Source organism: Macaca mulatta, chromosome 8, assembly GCF_049350105.2.
Source record: "Macaca mulatta isolate MMU2019108-1 chromosome 8, T2T-MMU8v2.0, whole genome shotgun sequence".
Taxonomy (NCBI): Eukaryota; Metazoa; Chordata; class Mammalia; order Primates; family Cercopithecidae; genus Macaca; species Macaca mulatta.
Window position 1 is genome coordinate 73,221,539 of NC_133413.1, and position 12,730 is coordinate 73,234,268.

Genomic DNA, 12,730 nt, shown 5'->3' on the forward strand with positions numbered 1-12,730 from the left:
TTCTTCCTGTCCATGAGCATGGTATGTTCTTCCATTTGTTTGTGTCCTCTTATTTCACTGAGCAGTGGTTTTTAGTTCTCCTTAAAGAGGTCCTTCACATCCCTTGTAAGTTGTATGCCTAGGTATTTTATTCTCTTTGAAGCTATTGTGAATGGGAGTTCATTCATGATTTGGGTCTCTGTTACTGGTGTATAAGAATGCTTGTGATTTTTGCACATTAATTTTGTATCCTGAGACTTTGCTGAAGTTGCTTATCAGCTTAAGGAGATTTTGGGCTGAGACAATGGGGTTTTCTAAATATACAATCATGTCATCTGCAAACAGGGACAATTTGACTTCTTCTTTTCCTAACTGAATACCCTTGATTTCTTTCTCTTGCCTGATTGCCCTAGCCAGAACTTCCAACACTATGTTGAATAGGAGTGGTTAGAGAGGGCATCCCTGTCTTGTGCCAGTTTTCAAAGGGATTGCTCCCAGTTTTTGCCCATTCAATATGATATTGGCTGTGGGTTTGTCATAAATAGCTCTTATTATTTTGAGATACGTTCCATCAATACCGAATTTATTGAGCGTTTTTAGCACAAAGGGCTGTTGAATTTTGTCAAAAGCCTTTTCTGCATCTATTGAGATAATCATGTGGTTTTTGTCTTTGGTTCTGTTTATATGCTGGATTACATTTATTGATTTGCCTATGTTGAACCAGCCTTGCATCCCAGGGATGAAGCCCACTTGATCATGGTGGATAAGCTGTTTGATGTGCTGCTGTTTTCGGTTTGCCAGTATTTTATTGAGGATTTTTGCATCAATGTTCATCAGGGATATTGGTGTAAAATTCTCTTTTTTTTTGTTGTATCTCTGTCAGGCTTTGGTATTAGGATGATGTTGGTCTCGTAAAATGAGTTAGGGAGGATTCCCTCTTTTCCTATTGATTGGAATAGTTTCAGAAGGAATGGTACCAACTCCTCCTTGTACCTCTGGTAGAATTCAGCTGTGAATCCATCTGGTCATGGACTTTTTTTGGTTGGTAGGCTATTGATTATTGCCTCAATTTCAGAGCCTGCTATTGGTCTAGTCAGGGATTCAACTTCTTCCTGGTTTAGTCTTGGGAGAGTGTAAGTGTCCAGGAAATTATCCATTTCTTCTAGGTTTTCCAGTTTATTTGCATAGAAGTGTTTATAGTATTCTCTGATGGTAGTTTGTATTTCTGTGGGGTCGGTGGTGATATCCCCTTTATCATTTTTTAATCTTAACTTTTTAACATGTTTTCCAACTAAATTTCCAGTGATTTGGAGCTTTAACTCATTATTGTAATTGTATTATTCTTAAAAATGAAAGCAAAGCTCCTTTCAGAAAAACAAATGCATGATGGAACATTAAATGTAACCAATTATAGGACTACACTACTACATGAGATTATTTTTAAAATTCACAAATGACAGAATACAAAATATAAATTGAATTTCATAAATAGTTAAAAGCTTCTGATAAAGTTTCTGTTAGTAACATAGTTATATTATAAAATCTAAATTTTATAATTCCATTATTTGACCCAGCATAGAATAAGCTAAGGTAATGATTTCAATATTTATTTTAATTTAAAAACAATATGCAATGTTTGTAATCACTGATCTTGAATGATAATTCAATTAATAAGTCTGCTTACGACATGAGGAATTCATTCATTTTTGTGATAAAAGAAAGTGAATAGGCAAACTGTTGTATTTGATATGGTATTTGTATTCTACAGTAAGTACTATCCTCAGTCATCCTAGCTAGTGTGTATGTCAGTTTTCTGTGCCTCAATTTCTTTGTCCGCATAAGAAAGTGACTGGATGAGGGGAGCCCTAGTCCAATCATCGATTCTCCATTGATGAGTCTCTCAATCTAGGGCTACTTTAATTAAGACCGACTAATACTCTGGGAGAAGGTATTTCCTAATACATAATATCTTAATAATAAATTAATCAGTAAGACCAGTAGGTTTAAAATTTGTTGGATGGATATGTTTGGAAGATATGAAAATCTGTTGTTCATTTCCTCATTCTTAATCCTATTTATTAATTTCTCTGCTTTAAAATATTTTATATGATTATATTTTTATTACATGATCAAATCAGAGGCACATATTCTACTCTTAATAAAACAGTCCAACAAATGAAAGTTTGTTAATTTTGTACTCCATGCATGTTTTTTCCAAACATGGTCTTCTTTCAGTCCTAGGTTTCAATAAATATTCCTTAAAATGTGACAGTTTTATACTATGACTTAAAGATGATAGAGAGCCCACAGAAGATTTGCATAATTGCGTTCCCTAGAAAAGATAATACTCAGAAAACAGAAATCAAATCAACATTTTGGTTTAACTTGTACCTGGAAGCCAGCAAAGCACTTTAAAAGTAAATCTAACTTTGCTGGTGTCTACTGAAAGCAGTAGAAACTATTGGATTTTTAATTTCTGGAAAGCTTAGGGGACCACATAGAGAGCACTCTTTTCTGAGCGCTCCCTGTCAGTTTCTTCCCAGAAGACAGACTTATTGACATTTTTATTATTGATTTATTTGGTATACATGCCTTTCATCTCCACATTTTTCTTCTCTTTCTCCCTCCCCCATTTCTATCTAGTATACAGTGTGGACTGCCCTCTGGGTCACCTGGAATGTGTTCATTATCTGCTTTTATTTGGAAGTAGGTGGACTCTCAAAGGTGAGTTTATCATGGTTTTAAAGTACACTTTAAAATGAGTACACTTCTAGGTATTGTGACTACATAGATATATTGGTATATAGATATATATATATATACACAGAGAGAGAGAGTGTGTGTGTGTTTGTGTAGAATGATGAAATGCTATTCAAAAAAGACTTTAGGTATAGTGTGAGTGTGTGCATGTGTGTGTGTGTAGAATTATAAAATGCTACTCAAAAAAGACTTTAGGTACCATTTAGGAAAGAATGATCTTAGGTGTATGTTAATATAATGGAACTTAGGAGTATGTTAATATAATAGAACTTAGGAGTATGTTAAATATAATGGCACTTCAAAACAACTGCCTTCTGGTTTAGTTTGTTATACTGAAGTGGGACTCAACTTCCTGTGTAACCTCATGTCCATTTTAAAAAGACATAATATAGTGACTTCAGGTCTAAATATTAAGTAGAAAATGGTTTTGAACATGCTTGTGTTTAAAGTAGGAAAAGGGATTGACAAAGATGTTAACGTAACAGATATGGATGGCAAGTTTCTGTCTTTGCTGGAATATTAATAGTGGAAAAAACTGACAAAGAACAAAACCCTTATATAGCATGTTTACTAAGAAGTAAATGCATCAGTGTGGTGATTCCTATTTTGAAATTTTAATCAAAGAGAAGACAGTTGTCTTAATGCGGCAATGATACACACGTTATTTCTGCCTGTCTAAAACTGTCAGCAAAGCACATGATTTTATTATGCCTCCTGCAAAAATGTCTCACCACCCAAATGTAAGAACAACTTGAGTTAAGTTTCTAGTTCTGTTTCTTAAACAGTTTTTGTGTGAACCAGCACAATTTTCACTATAGAGAAGAAGCTTAACAGTATGATTACAAAAAGTATAAAAAAGCTGTCATATTTTAAAACTTCTCATTATCAAATATATTTACGCTAACTTATTCTACTGTTTTATAACAGTCTCAGATTTTCTAAGTAACGTACTTGTGGCTTAGATTTTAGGAAATGTGTCTTGAGCAGCAAGGATGCTTTTAGAATTGTTGGGTTCCATTGAAGTCCTTGTGGTAACAAAACATGATTGATTCAGCCAAGCAGCAAAAACCCCTGAAGGATTTTTCCAGAGCCTCCAGAGGTGGTTACTCTTTTTTTTCTCCACTGTAATAACTGTAATTAGAACTAGTCACCATTTTCTCACATTGACAAATGTATTCAGGAACCAGAAATAACGTTTCCAATATTGAGTTCCATATATTTGGACTCACATCTAACTTAAATAATTATGCTAGTGATTGTAGTGCACCACTAATTTCTAAGACATAAAAAAGTACTTAAATTAATGCTCAGTTATATTCTATAAATGCAGATTATGAAGTAAATAATTTTCAAATGCAAATCTTATGAATAAAATAATTATAAATAATATGTTAAGCACAACATTTTCAACCCATTGCATTTTGTATCTTGCTATTTGAATGGTCATTTTGATCATATTTTTTATTTCACTTGGTAGAAATTATTTTTTCTTCTATATACACTAATTTGGGGTAAATTAGACCAGAGAAATTTGTCCTACAAAATTGGCTTCACAGTATTTTGAAAGAAGGCCGAATTTTGAATCGTAAGTCTTTAGTCCAAATCTTTTCTTTAGCACTTATTAACTGTGAAATCTGAGGCAAATCATTTGGCTCCATGGAATCTCTGTGAAAAATAATAAGATCAGCTTTGCCAATAATAATAGTAGTCAATGTTTATTATACACATGACATGCGGTAACTCAGGTAAGCTTTGAAACAAATCTGTGAAGTGATAGAACAAATAAGTAAGTATCTGCAGTCATTTTTTTCATGTAACTCTGATTTCCCACTGCTGCTCAAGGTTATTTTTGTGAATTTTTGTAACTACTTTTCTAATATCCGTGTGCATGTCTAAAAGTTTTTATCTCATTTCTTTGGGCACAAGGTTGAAAACATGAACATAGTAGTCCTGGTTACTCATTTTATTACCTATTTAAATGCCATTAAGCAGTCAACCAAGTATTCTAGGTCATTAAAAAGATAGATGACTCCAAAAGGAGCATCCTAAAGATTTTCTGTTGGTCTCCTATTTACTGCCTCAAAGACTGGTAACATCTCCCTTGTTAGCCACAGTTTAGCCTCAACTCCAGTCTGTGGGAAATCTATTTTGGAAAATAGAGCAAAGTTAAAGACCCTTGACAAACACAAATACCAGCCACTTTTCCAGGCTGGTTCCATTGTATAGGCAACTCCTTGTCCATATGAGCTTGTTTATATACTAACTTTCTAGATTCTCCATCTCCTGCTAGTTCATGCAGGTGCCTCTTGGAATTACCCACTCAGATAGATTAATAGAAACCTCCCTATACTGTCAATTTGGTCCAAAATATACATTCTGGGATAGTGAATCTTTCTTTAGAAATGAGATCCAGAGTGATTTCCACAACATCTCTATGGATTTGGGTGTTATTCCAATGACAGACATGGCCTATGAATAGTACATTTGTACGCTAAGGTGTTCTTTTGCTGACAATTTGTATTCATGGAGTGACAGCAGTCCTGTCTCACCTGAAAGATAGTGAGCTGGCTCGTGGGCAAGAGAGCCTGGAAACTGAGATTCTTACAATGCTGGGCAGGCTGACAGTGCTGCACACTCTTGTGTTTTAAAAAGATCATTTTAATTTCTAGTAATATAAATACCGATAGATGTAATCCACATAAGCAAAAACTGTTTAGGATATTCATTAACATTTAAGAGTATAGAAAGGTACTGAGGCCAAAAAGCTTGAGAATCACTCCCATAGAGTAACGAATATAACTAGCTAACTAATTAACTAACTAAATAAAAATAATGCAAACAGTAAGAAACAAAAGCAGATGGTACAAATAAAAAATAAATAATGATATGGTAGATTAAAACACAGCCATGTCAATGATTATATGACATGTAAATAGACTAAGCACTCCAGTTAAAGACAGAGATTAGAACAATGGATTTTTTAAATGACAATAGTTGATGTTATTTATATGAAATACACATTAAATATAAATACATACATATATTTAAATTAGAAAAGATGGAAAATATATACTAGGTAAACAATAATCAGAAGAAAACCTCTGTAGTCATATTAATGTCAGAAAAAAAGTAGACTTCAAATAAAGAGTATGAATAGAGATAGACAGAGATGTTTTATAATGATAACGGGTCAATGTATTAAATAGACAAAATAATTCAAAACTACACCAAATAACTGAATTTTAGAATACATGAGGTAAAAATTGCCAATATTAAAGGGGGAAATTGAAAAATCCATTAATGTAGGGGGAGTTTAATACCCCTTTCTTGCTTATTGAGAGAAAAAGTAGACACAATTCAGTACAAATAAAATATTTGAACACCACTATCAAACAACTTGTCTGTCATATAGAGGATAATACCTTAAAATTACAAGATATATTTTCTATTCATGTGCGTATGAACAAAGATCAAGATGGTATTCTGGGCCATAAGCAAGTCTCAATAAATATTGAATGACTGAAATAATACAGATAATATTCTCCCACCAAAAATACAAGAGTAATTTATAATTGTTAATAATTCACAAATCAAAGAAGAAATTTAGAGGAAAATTGAAAAATAAAAGTACATAATTAAAAAAACACTCTTCTTTGTGGATGAATTCCTATCAGTGTTTAGAGGAAGAAATGTAGATTTAAGTTGCTTATTAGAAAAAACGAAAAGTTAAAAATCAATGATAGACACTTTCATCTTAAGAAGAGCAATTTGACTAACATCCCATAGTTGTTTCTTTGAAAAGATTAATAAACTAATAAGCATGTAGTAAGGTTGATCCAAAAAAAGAAGAAACAATGCAACTTATCAATTCATTAAAGAAAGATGTGACATAACTACAGATTCAACAGAAATTAAAAGATTAATAGAAAAAAATAAAAAATATTGATAGCAAAGAATTTATAATTAAATATCTTTCTACAAAAAAAAAATCAAAACAGAAACAATTGGTTTGCAGTTGGTTAAGGAAACAGAATTTTCTGTTTAAAAATTTTGGGGTTAGTAGAAAAATGTCAGCTTGCTAGGGGGTGTGACTTTCTTTAAGCCTCTGAGGAAAAAACTTAGAACAGAAGGCAATAGTTAAAGTTTAGTCTTCTCTTCCCCCAAATCTGGGCTCTGTGTACTAGCAGATCTGTTAGGTGGGGATCCTCAGTGGGGGTCTGTTCAGATGTTGTCTTTAGTTTCTGTAGGGAAAGCAAATATCTCTGGAGCTTTACCTCCCTTGGCTATTGTTAAGGCTACTATTACTTTCTTGTTTAGCAAGTTACTTAATTACCTCTGGGGCTAGCTAGATGTCTGGAATTTCTCTTTTAAAAAACTTTACAATTTTCCTTTATTTCCCTGCTTGGAGTTTAGAAGGACTTCAAAAAAAGGGTTAGGGTGAAGGTCCTTGCTCAGCATCAATCTATCAAACATAAGAAATAAATAATGCTAATCTTACTCAAACTCCTACAGAAAATACAGGAGGAGGGACCATTTCACAAATAATTTGGTGAGCTAACAAAATCCTGATACCACCTTACAGACAAGAATTAAATTGACCTCTGTGCTTTAGCAATCCTTGGCCATCTCTCCAGGAAATTCCTCATTAGGCATGCTGCCAAGAGGGACTCCACATGGTGAATTGTTTGTCACTACCTGATCTTCCCTCCTCTTCTCTCCCAGGCTCTTTGTTAAGATCAAAATTCTTGCTCCTTTATAGATCAAATCGAATCAGCTCTACCTTTTTCTTTCCCTCACTAATCCAAGCTATTTCCAGGCATCCTCACTTTCCTTATCTACAAAGGCCCAACCAAATGTATTCCTTAAAAATGAGCTCTCTGTCCTGCAGATGAGAAATGTCACTCCATCACACGGCAGAAGCATCTACAGTCAGATTGTATTTAAAGACTGTTTTTTAATTCCCCATTACATTTCACTACATTTTGAAGTGGTAGTTATTATAAATCCCTAATAGTTTGTTCTAATGGAAATAGACAATGATTTTAGATTTTGTTTTCTTTCTTTTCCTTCCTTCCTTCCTTCCTTCCTTCCTTCTTTCCTTCCTTCCTTCTTTCCTTCCTTCCTTCCTTTCCTTTCCTTTCTTCTTTTTCTTTTCTTCTTTTTTTGTCAGGGGCAAGGGTTCTTTTTGGTTAGATTTTCCCTTCTTTTTGGTTGATTTTCTCATAATAAAAAACATGAATTACAAATATAAGTTGCAGAAACTAGATAGACAAGAAGGAACATCATTTTTGCTTCAAACATTTGAAGACCACTGCCACGAATATTTTGATTCCAGTTTATTCTCATTCTGCTGTGTTTCCATGTTTTTTCTCTCCTGTTTTTCGTATTACTGTTGAGATAATACTATAGAGAACATTGACACACTGACTTTTTAAAAATTGGACTTAATGAAAAACATTTTCATGTTGTTACTAAAGTCTTGGTTAATATTTTTAATTTTTGTATTATATTACATCAAACATGAAGAGTTTTATTTTTGCTCTTTCTTTAACAGGAGATGTTAAAGGCTCGTGATACATTTTGCTAAATTTCTTCTTGGAAAAGTATACCATTAGCTGCAAAATATGAGTATCTAGATCTAGAGTGTCATTAGTACAAGTTAGTCTGTTTCACCATTTTGGGGTTTTTTTTTGGGCTATTTTCATGGTGGAAAGAAAATGCTTATTTCTTTGTTTAAAGCATAATTTTTTTTATTTCTTCAAAGTTAAATATCTCAATGTTTGTGATAATCAGCTTTATTTTCACTTTTTGTTAATAGGGTTTGCCTTTTTATATTTTGTGTTTTAGTAATGATGTTTTTAGACTTTAGTCTCTATGGAGCATAATTTTGTTCTGTTTTTCAAGGTGAAAATCTGAATAAATATTTTACCAATAACTGACCAATGGCAAAAACAGTATTTACTTAGTAGGAAAAAAAATTCACTGATTTTTTTTTTGCTAGTTTATGATATAATACATTTCTATAAGATCTATTTCTAGGATATCATCATTTTTTGGCACATACTATTTTATATTAGTTTGTATATACTTTATAATAGGAATTATCTCTCTGCAATCCAGTCTTCCCAAGTCTATGATTTAACCTCATACATTTGGTTTTACAAATGATTTTAGAATAAATCTGTTCGAATATATACAGTGTGTATTATATATCTCATTTTAGTTTTGTTTTTATTCCTTATATTTAACTTTTAATTAATTTAGTAAAGATTGAGAAAAGTTTATGTTAGAGAATTCAGGAGGAAAGTTTTGAGTAACAGAATCAATTATAGAGTATGTGAACTAATAGTTCCAACATCAAACTCCTTATAAACTATTCATCACAGATTGTGTTAATATTCTTGGGTCACTTGACAGAAATTATTGTTGCAGTTTCCTTACTCCTTAGTTTAGCAAGGTAAGAGTTCTTAATCCATGACCAAGAAGCATAAGGCACGCGGACACCGGAGAGTGAATAAGGCAGAGTAGGATTCATTAAGCAACAGAAAAGCTCTCAACAGCAAGAGGAGATCCGAGAGTGGATTGCCAGAAATGGGGCTGAGTTTGGGTCTTTTATGTGGCAGAAACAAGGTAGTCTTCTGTGTGTTCTGCCTTAATGAGAGGGGTAAAACTGCCCCTTGCGGGTGTTGCATCCGCGCATGCCTAAGTTTGACTAGAGTGATTCCATGTTGATTATTACTCATGAGTGCCTAAGCGAAACCCACAGAGGGTGGGTGGGAGCAAAATTGCAATGTTAGTGATATTACAAATGGCCCTGGGTCAATTTAAGGACATTTAGCGGATTTATTTTGCCTTCACCTAAGTTGGGACAGTCCCTTCTGAGCAGACATCCTGGTATATGAGGGAGTTCTTAACCACATTTCCACCTGCTATCTACCCCACAGGGGCAGTGCAGATGCATTCCCATGGGCTCTGTCTCTCTCCTTAGACCCTCCCACTCTATCTGCCTAGCCAGCCTCTAACTGCCCCCACTCTCCTTATGTCTAGCTAATTCGTGTAGAAGGGACACTGTGTTGGAGGGACAACAGAGGCCAGAGAAGCAGGAGACAGGAGGACAGGGTTTGGAACAGCTAGGAGTTTAGGTAGACACTGGAGGCTCAGAGGAATGACAGTCTTTTCAGAAAGGCACAGCTGAGATGCAAACAGGATCCAGCTGTTGTCCACCTGCTCACTATTTAAATTACTAGGGTGGGATAGAGGGAGGGTGTAATGACCCCAGCTGGATCAACATCTGCCTCTTTGCCACGGGAAGACAGGGTTCAAGATTAGAGGTCTCACTGATTCCATAAACTGAGAAAAAGCTAATTTCAATACAAAACAAAATGGGGTAGTCTCAAGAAAAGAGAGACAACCATGGTCACCACAGAGCATGTCTTAACCATTCTTATCAACTAATAGTGTATATTCTCATGGGCATAAACAATTATGCCTCTTGCCTATTATGGGATTCTTGATCACAGCCTCCAGACATTCCCTTTCCTTTTGTCTCATCTGCCAGCCTGCCCTGCAGCAGGCATTTGTTACTGTGGTCTTGAGTGTTTTAGTTTTCCCCATGCCTTCTAGCACTTGAAGGTAATGGATGCCTTGTTTTAAAGGAATGTGTATATGTATGGTGGTGTGGGGAATGACTGTGGGTAGGTAACTAAAAGTGTCTGTCTATACTTGTATAATCTCCTGAAGCCTCAATTTCCTGTTCTACAAAATGAGGAAAGCCACAACAATAATCATATTGGGTTGTTGAAAGTATTAAATAATACCTATACAGGGCTTAGAAATGATCCTGGCATATTGTGAGGTTTCAGTAAATGGTGGTTCTCATTATTACCATCAACATCATCATCTTTATTATTATTGGAGAAATTAACAGACATCACGATCCTCATCCTGAAAACCTTTGGGACATATTTATTACTATGCCAGAGCTGTAAAAGGGAAAAATTGTAGGACTGAGTGACTTGTTTAAAAATATGAAAGAGTCCCTTGTGATAGGACCTCAGAACTGCATATTAACTTCACAGCTGTAACAGTATTAATTAAATTATTTCCTCCAACATGTAAATAGCTTTTCTATATACATCAGCAGCCAGATTCTCCTGGTGTCCCTACCACTTCCCCTAGGAGTACTTTAAACATCTTTGGAAGTCGCTAAGGCTATTTTTCATGCCACACTTTAAGATCATCAAGGGCACAATTAATAAGTTATTGCTGCTTGTTTGAAAGTTACAAGACTTGAAATAATTTTTTCATCCCAAGGAATACATTTAGAATTAAATATGAAAACCTATCTTATTTGCTACACTTAAAGTTACTGAAAAATAAGTTATCTTGAGAACCCAAGTTTTAATACTTTTATTCCAAAGAAATTAGTCCAATCTGTCTCAATGGCATCTTTTAATTATTTTACATTTAAGATAATTTAAACATTTCTAGGTATATTTTACCTAGAAAATTTAGGTTAATATTTCTCCTAATTGACTTATCTTGAAAGGTTTGGTACTTACATACTAGTAGTCTTAGATAATTTTCAGTGTGTCACATTTTCATAGAATTCTGAATCTGTACAACTGTGCATGAGCATAACTGACATAAAAATGAATGAAAGACATTCTACAAGGACTTATTTTATATTAATCATGAGCTTTGATCAAAGACCTTCTAAAATCTTATAGGCAAGGGACAGGGAAGGGAAATGGACTAACTCTTACTGATTTCCTACATGGCACAGGGATTTTCCATCAGTTTTTTCCATTTTATCCCTACCTCAGAGGTAGACATTAGTATCTTTATTTTATAAATGAGGAACCTCAGCTAGGAATGGCTAACTTGCTCAAGGCACATAGCAGTAAACTGAAACATTGGGTCTTAATGCTTCCTTCCCAAGGCCACTTCATTTCCCATTATAGCAAGTTGCTTTCTACACAGAAGGAAAACCCACCTGCATTTGTTTCTCTATGTCATGTTTTAACAACTATGCTTTTTCTAACTTGTGGATATTTTGATTCTTGGAGAAATTTAAGCCATTTCCCCAGAAGGCCATAATAGCACTTTACTGTCCTCTTTTGACTTAAATTGACACCATCATTCATGAGGGCCCTCTTTTTAAATCTTCAGTTGAAAAGTTCACCTGAGCAGCCAGGCAGCATCAGTGAAATAGTTCTTCCTCTACAAGGCTCATTCTTATTACTTACCCTGAATTGTTCCTTTGCACTTACTGGGAAAATTCTTTTTCTTGATCAAGATTCATTTTCCTTCAAGGTTGGATTCTTCTATCAACTACAGCTTTTGGGCAGACAATTTCCAGTAAAAAAATTCTAGACAGTCAATTCAGAGTTCAGTGCATGAACAACTGCAGAGGAAACAGAACTCTCAGTTTCCCTCAGCTGCTTAAAATCTATCCATTGTCTTTTATAAACATTCAAATATTTTTGCATCTCATAGAGTTATTTTTCTGATAGTAGTTTGAAATTAAATCAAGGATATATAGTATCTTTCCTTTTATATTTAAACAAACACAACCTACTGAATCTAGTAATGAGTTTTTAAGTCATATTTATATTTTCTTTTTGATATCTTCCTTCCTGGACGTTTTTCAAAAGGAATCTTAAAATGTGATGCTTAAAGAGGAATGGAGGTAGGGTACAGAATGTCTATATTCAGAAATAACATATCTGGCAAATTGTACAGAAATAGCATCTTAGAATCACAGTCAAACTATGCCTACTTCTGGAACTACAAGAATAATATCCTATGCACTATACTGTATCCTGAAGTAAATGGGATGTCTGTCTATATCAATGGACACTTTGGGAAATATATATATTCATTTCACTAGAATATCAAAATATTTCAGGTTCTGATCTAATATATTAGTAGGTATGTATCCTGCTGAGATAAAGGAATATTTTTGTCTATAATATTGACTGATGGTGGT

General features: G+C 34.1%; 1 protein-coding gene and 1 long non-coding RNA gene across 5 annotated transcripts in view; one reads left to right on the forward strand and one right to left on the reverse strand.

Annotated features, from left to right (window-relative positions):
- Positions 1–12,730, forward strand: part of NKAIN3 (sodium/potassium transporting ATPase interacting 3) — a 731,409-nt gene that overhangs the window by 324,069 nt on the left and 394,610 nt on the right. For all 4 annotated transcript variants that reach the window (XR_001446689.3, XM_015145447.3, XM_015145448.3 and 1 more), the window contains exon 3: positions 2,623–2,703. Coding sequence is in view for 3 of the 4 variants with exons in the window: in XM_015145447.3 (XP_015000933.1) it covers positions 2,623–2,703 (81 nt within the window). In the remaining variant the exon portion in view is untranslated. The remainder of the gene's footprint in view (positions 1–2,622; positions 2,704–12,730) is intronic.
- The window catches only part of LOC114680262 (uncharacterized), a 162,039-nt gene that overhangs the window by 64,761 nt on the left and 84,548 nt on the right, over positions 1–12,730 (reverse strand). The window lies entirely within an intron of this gene.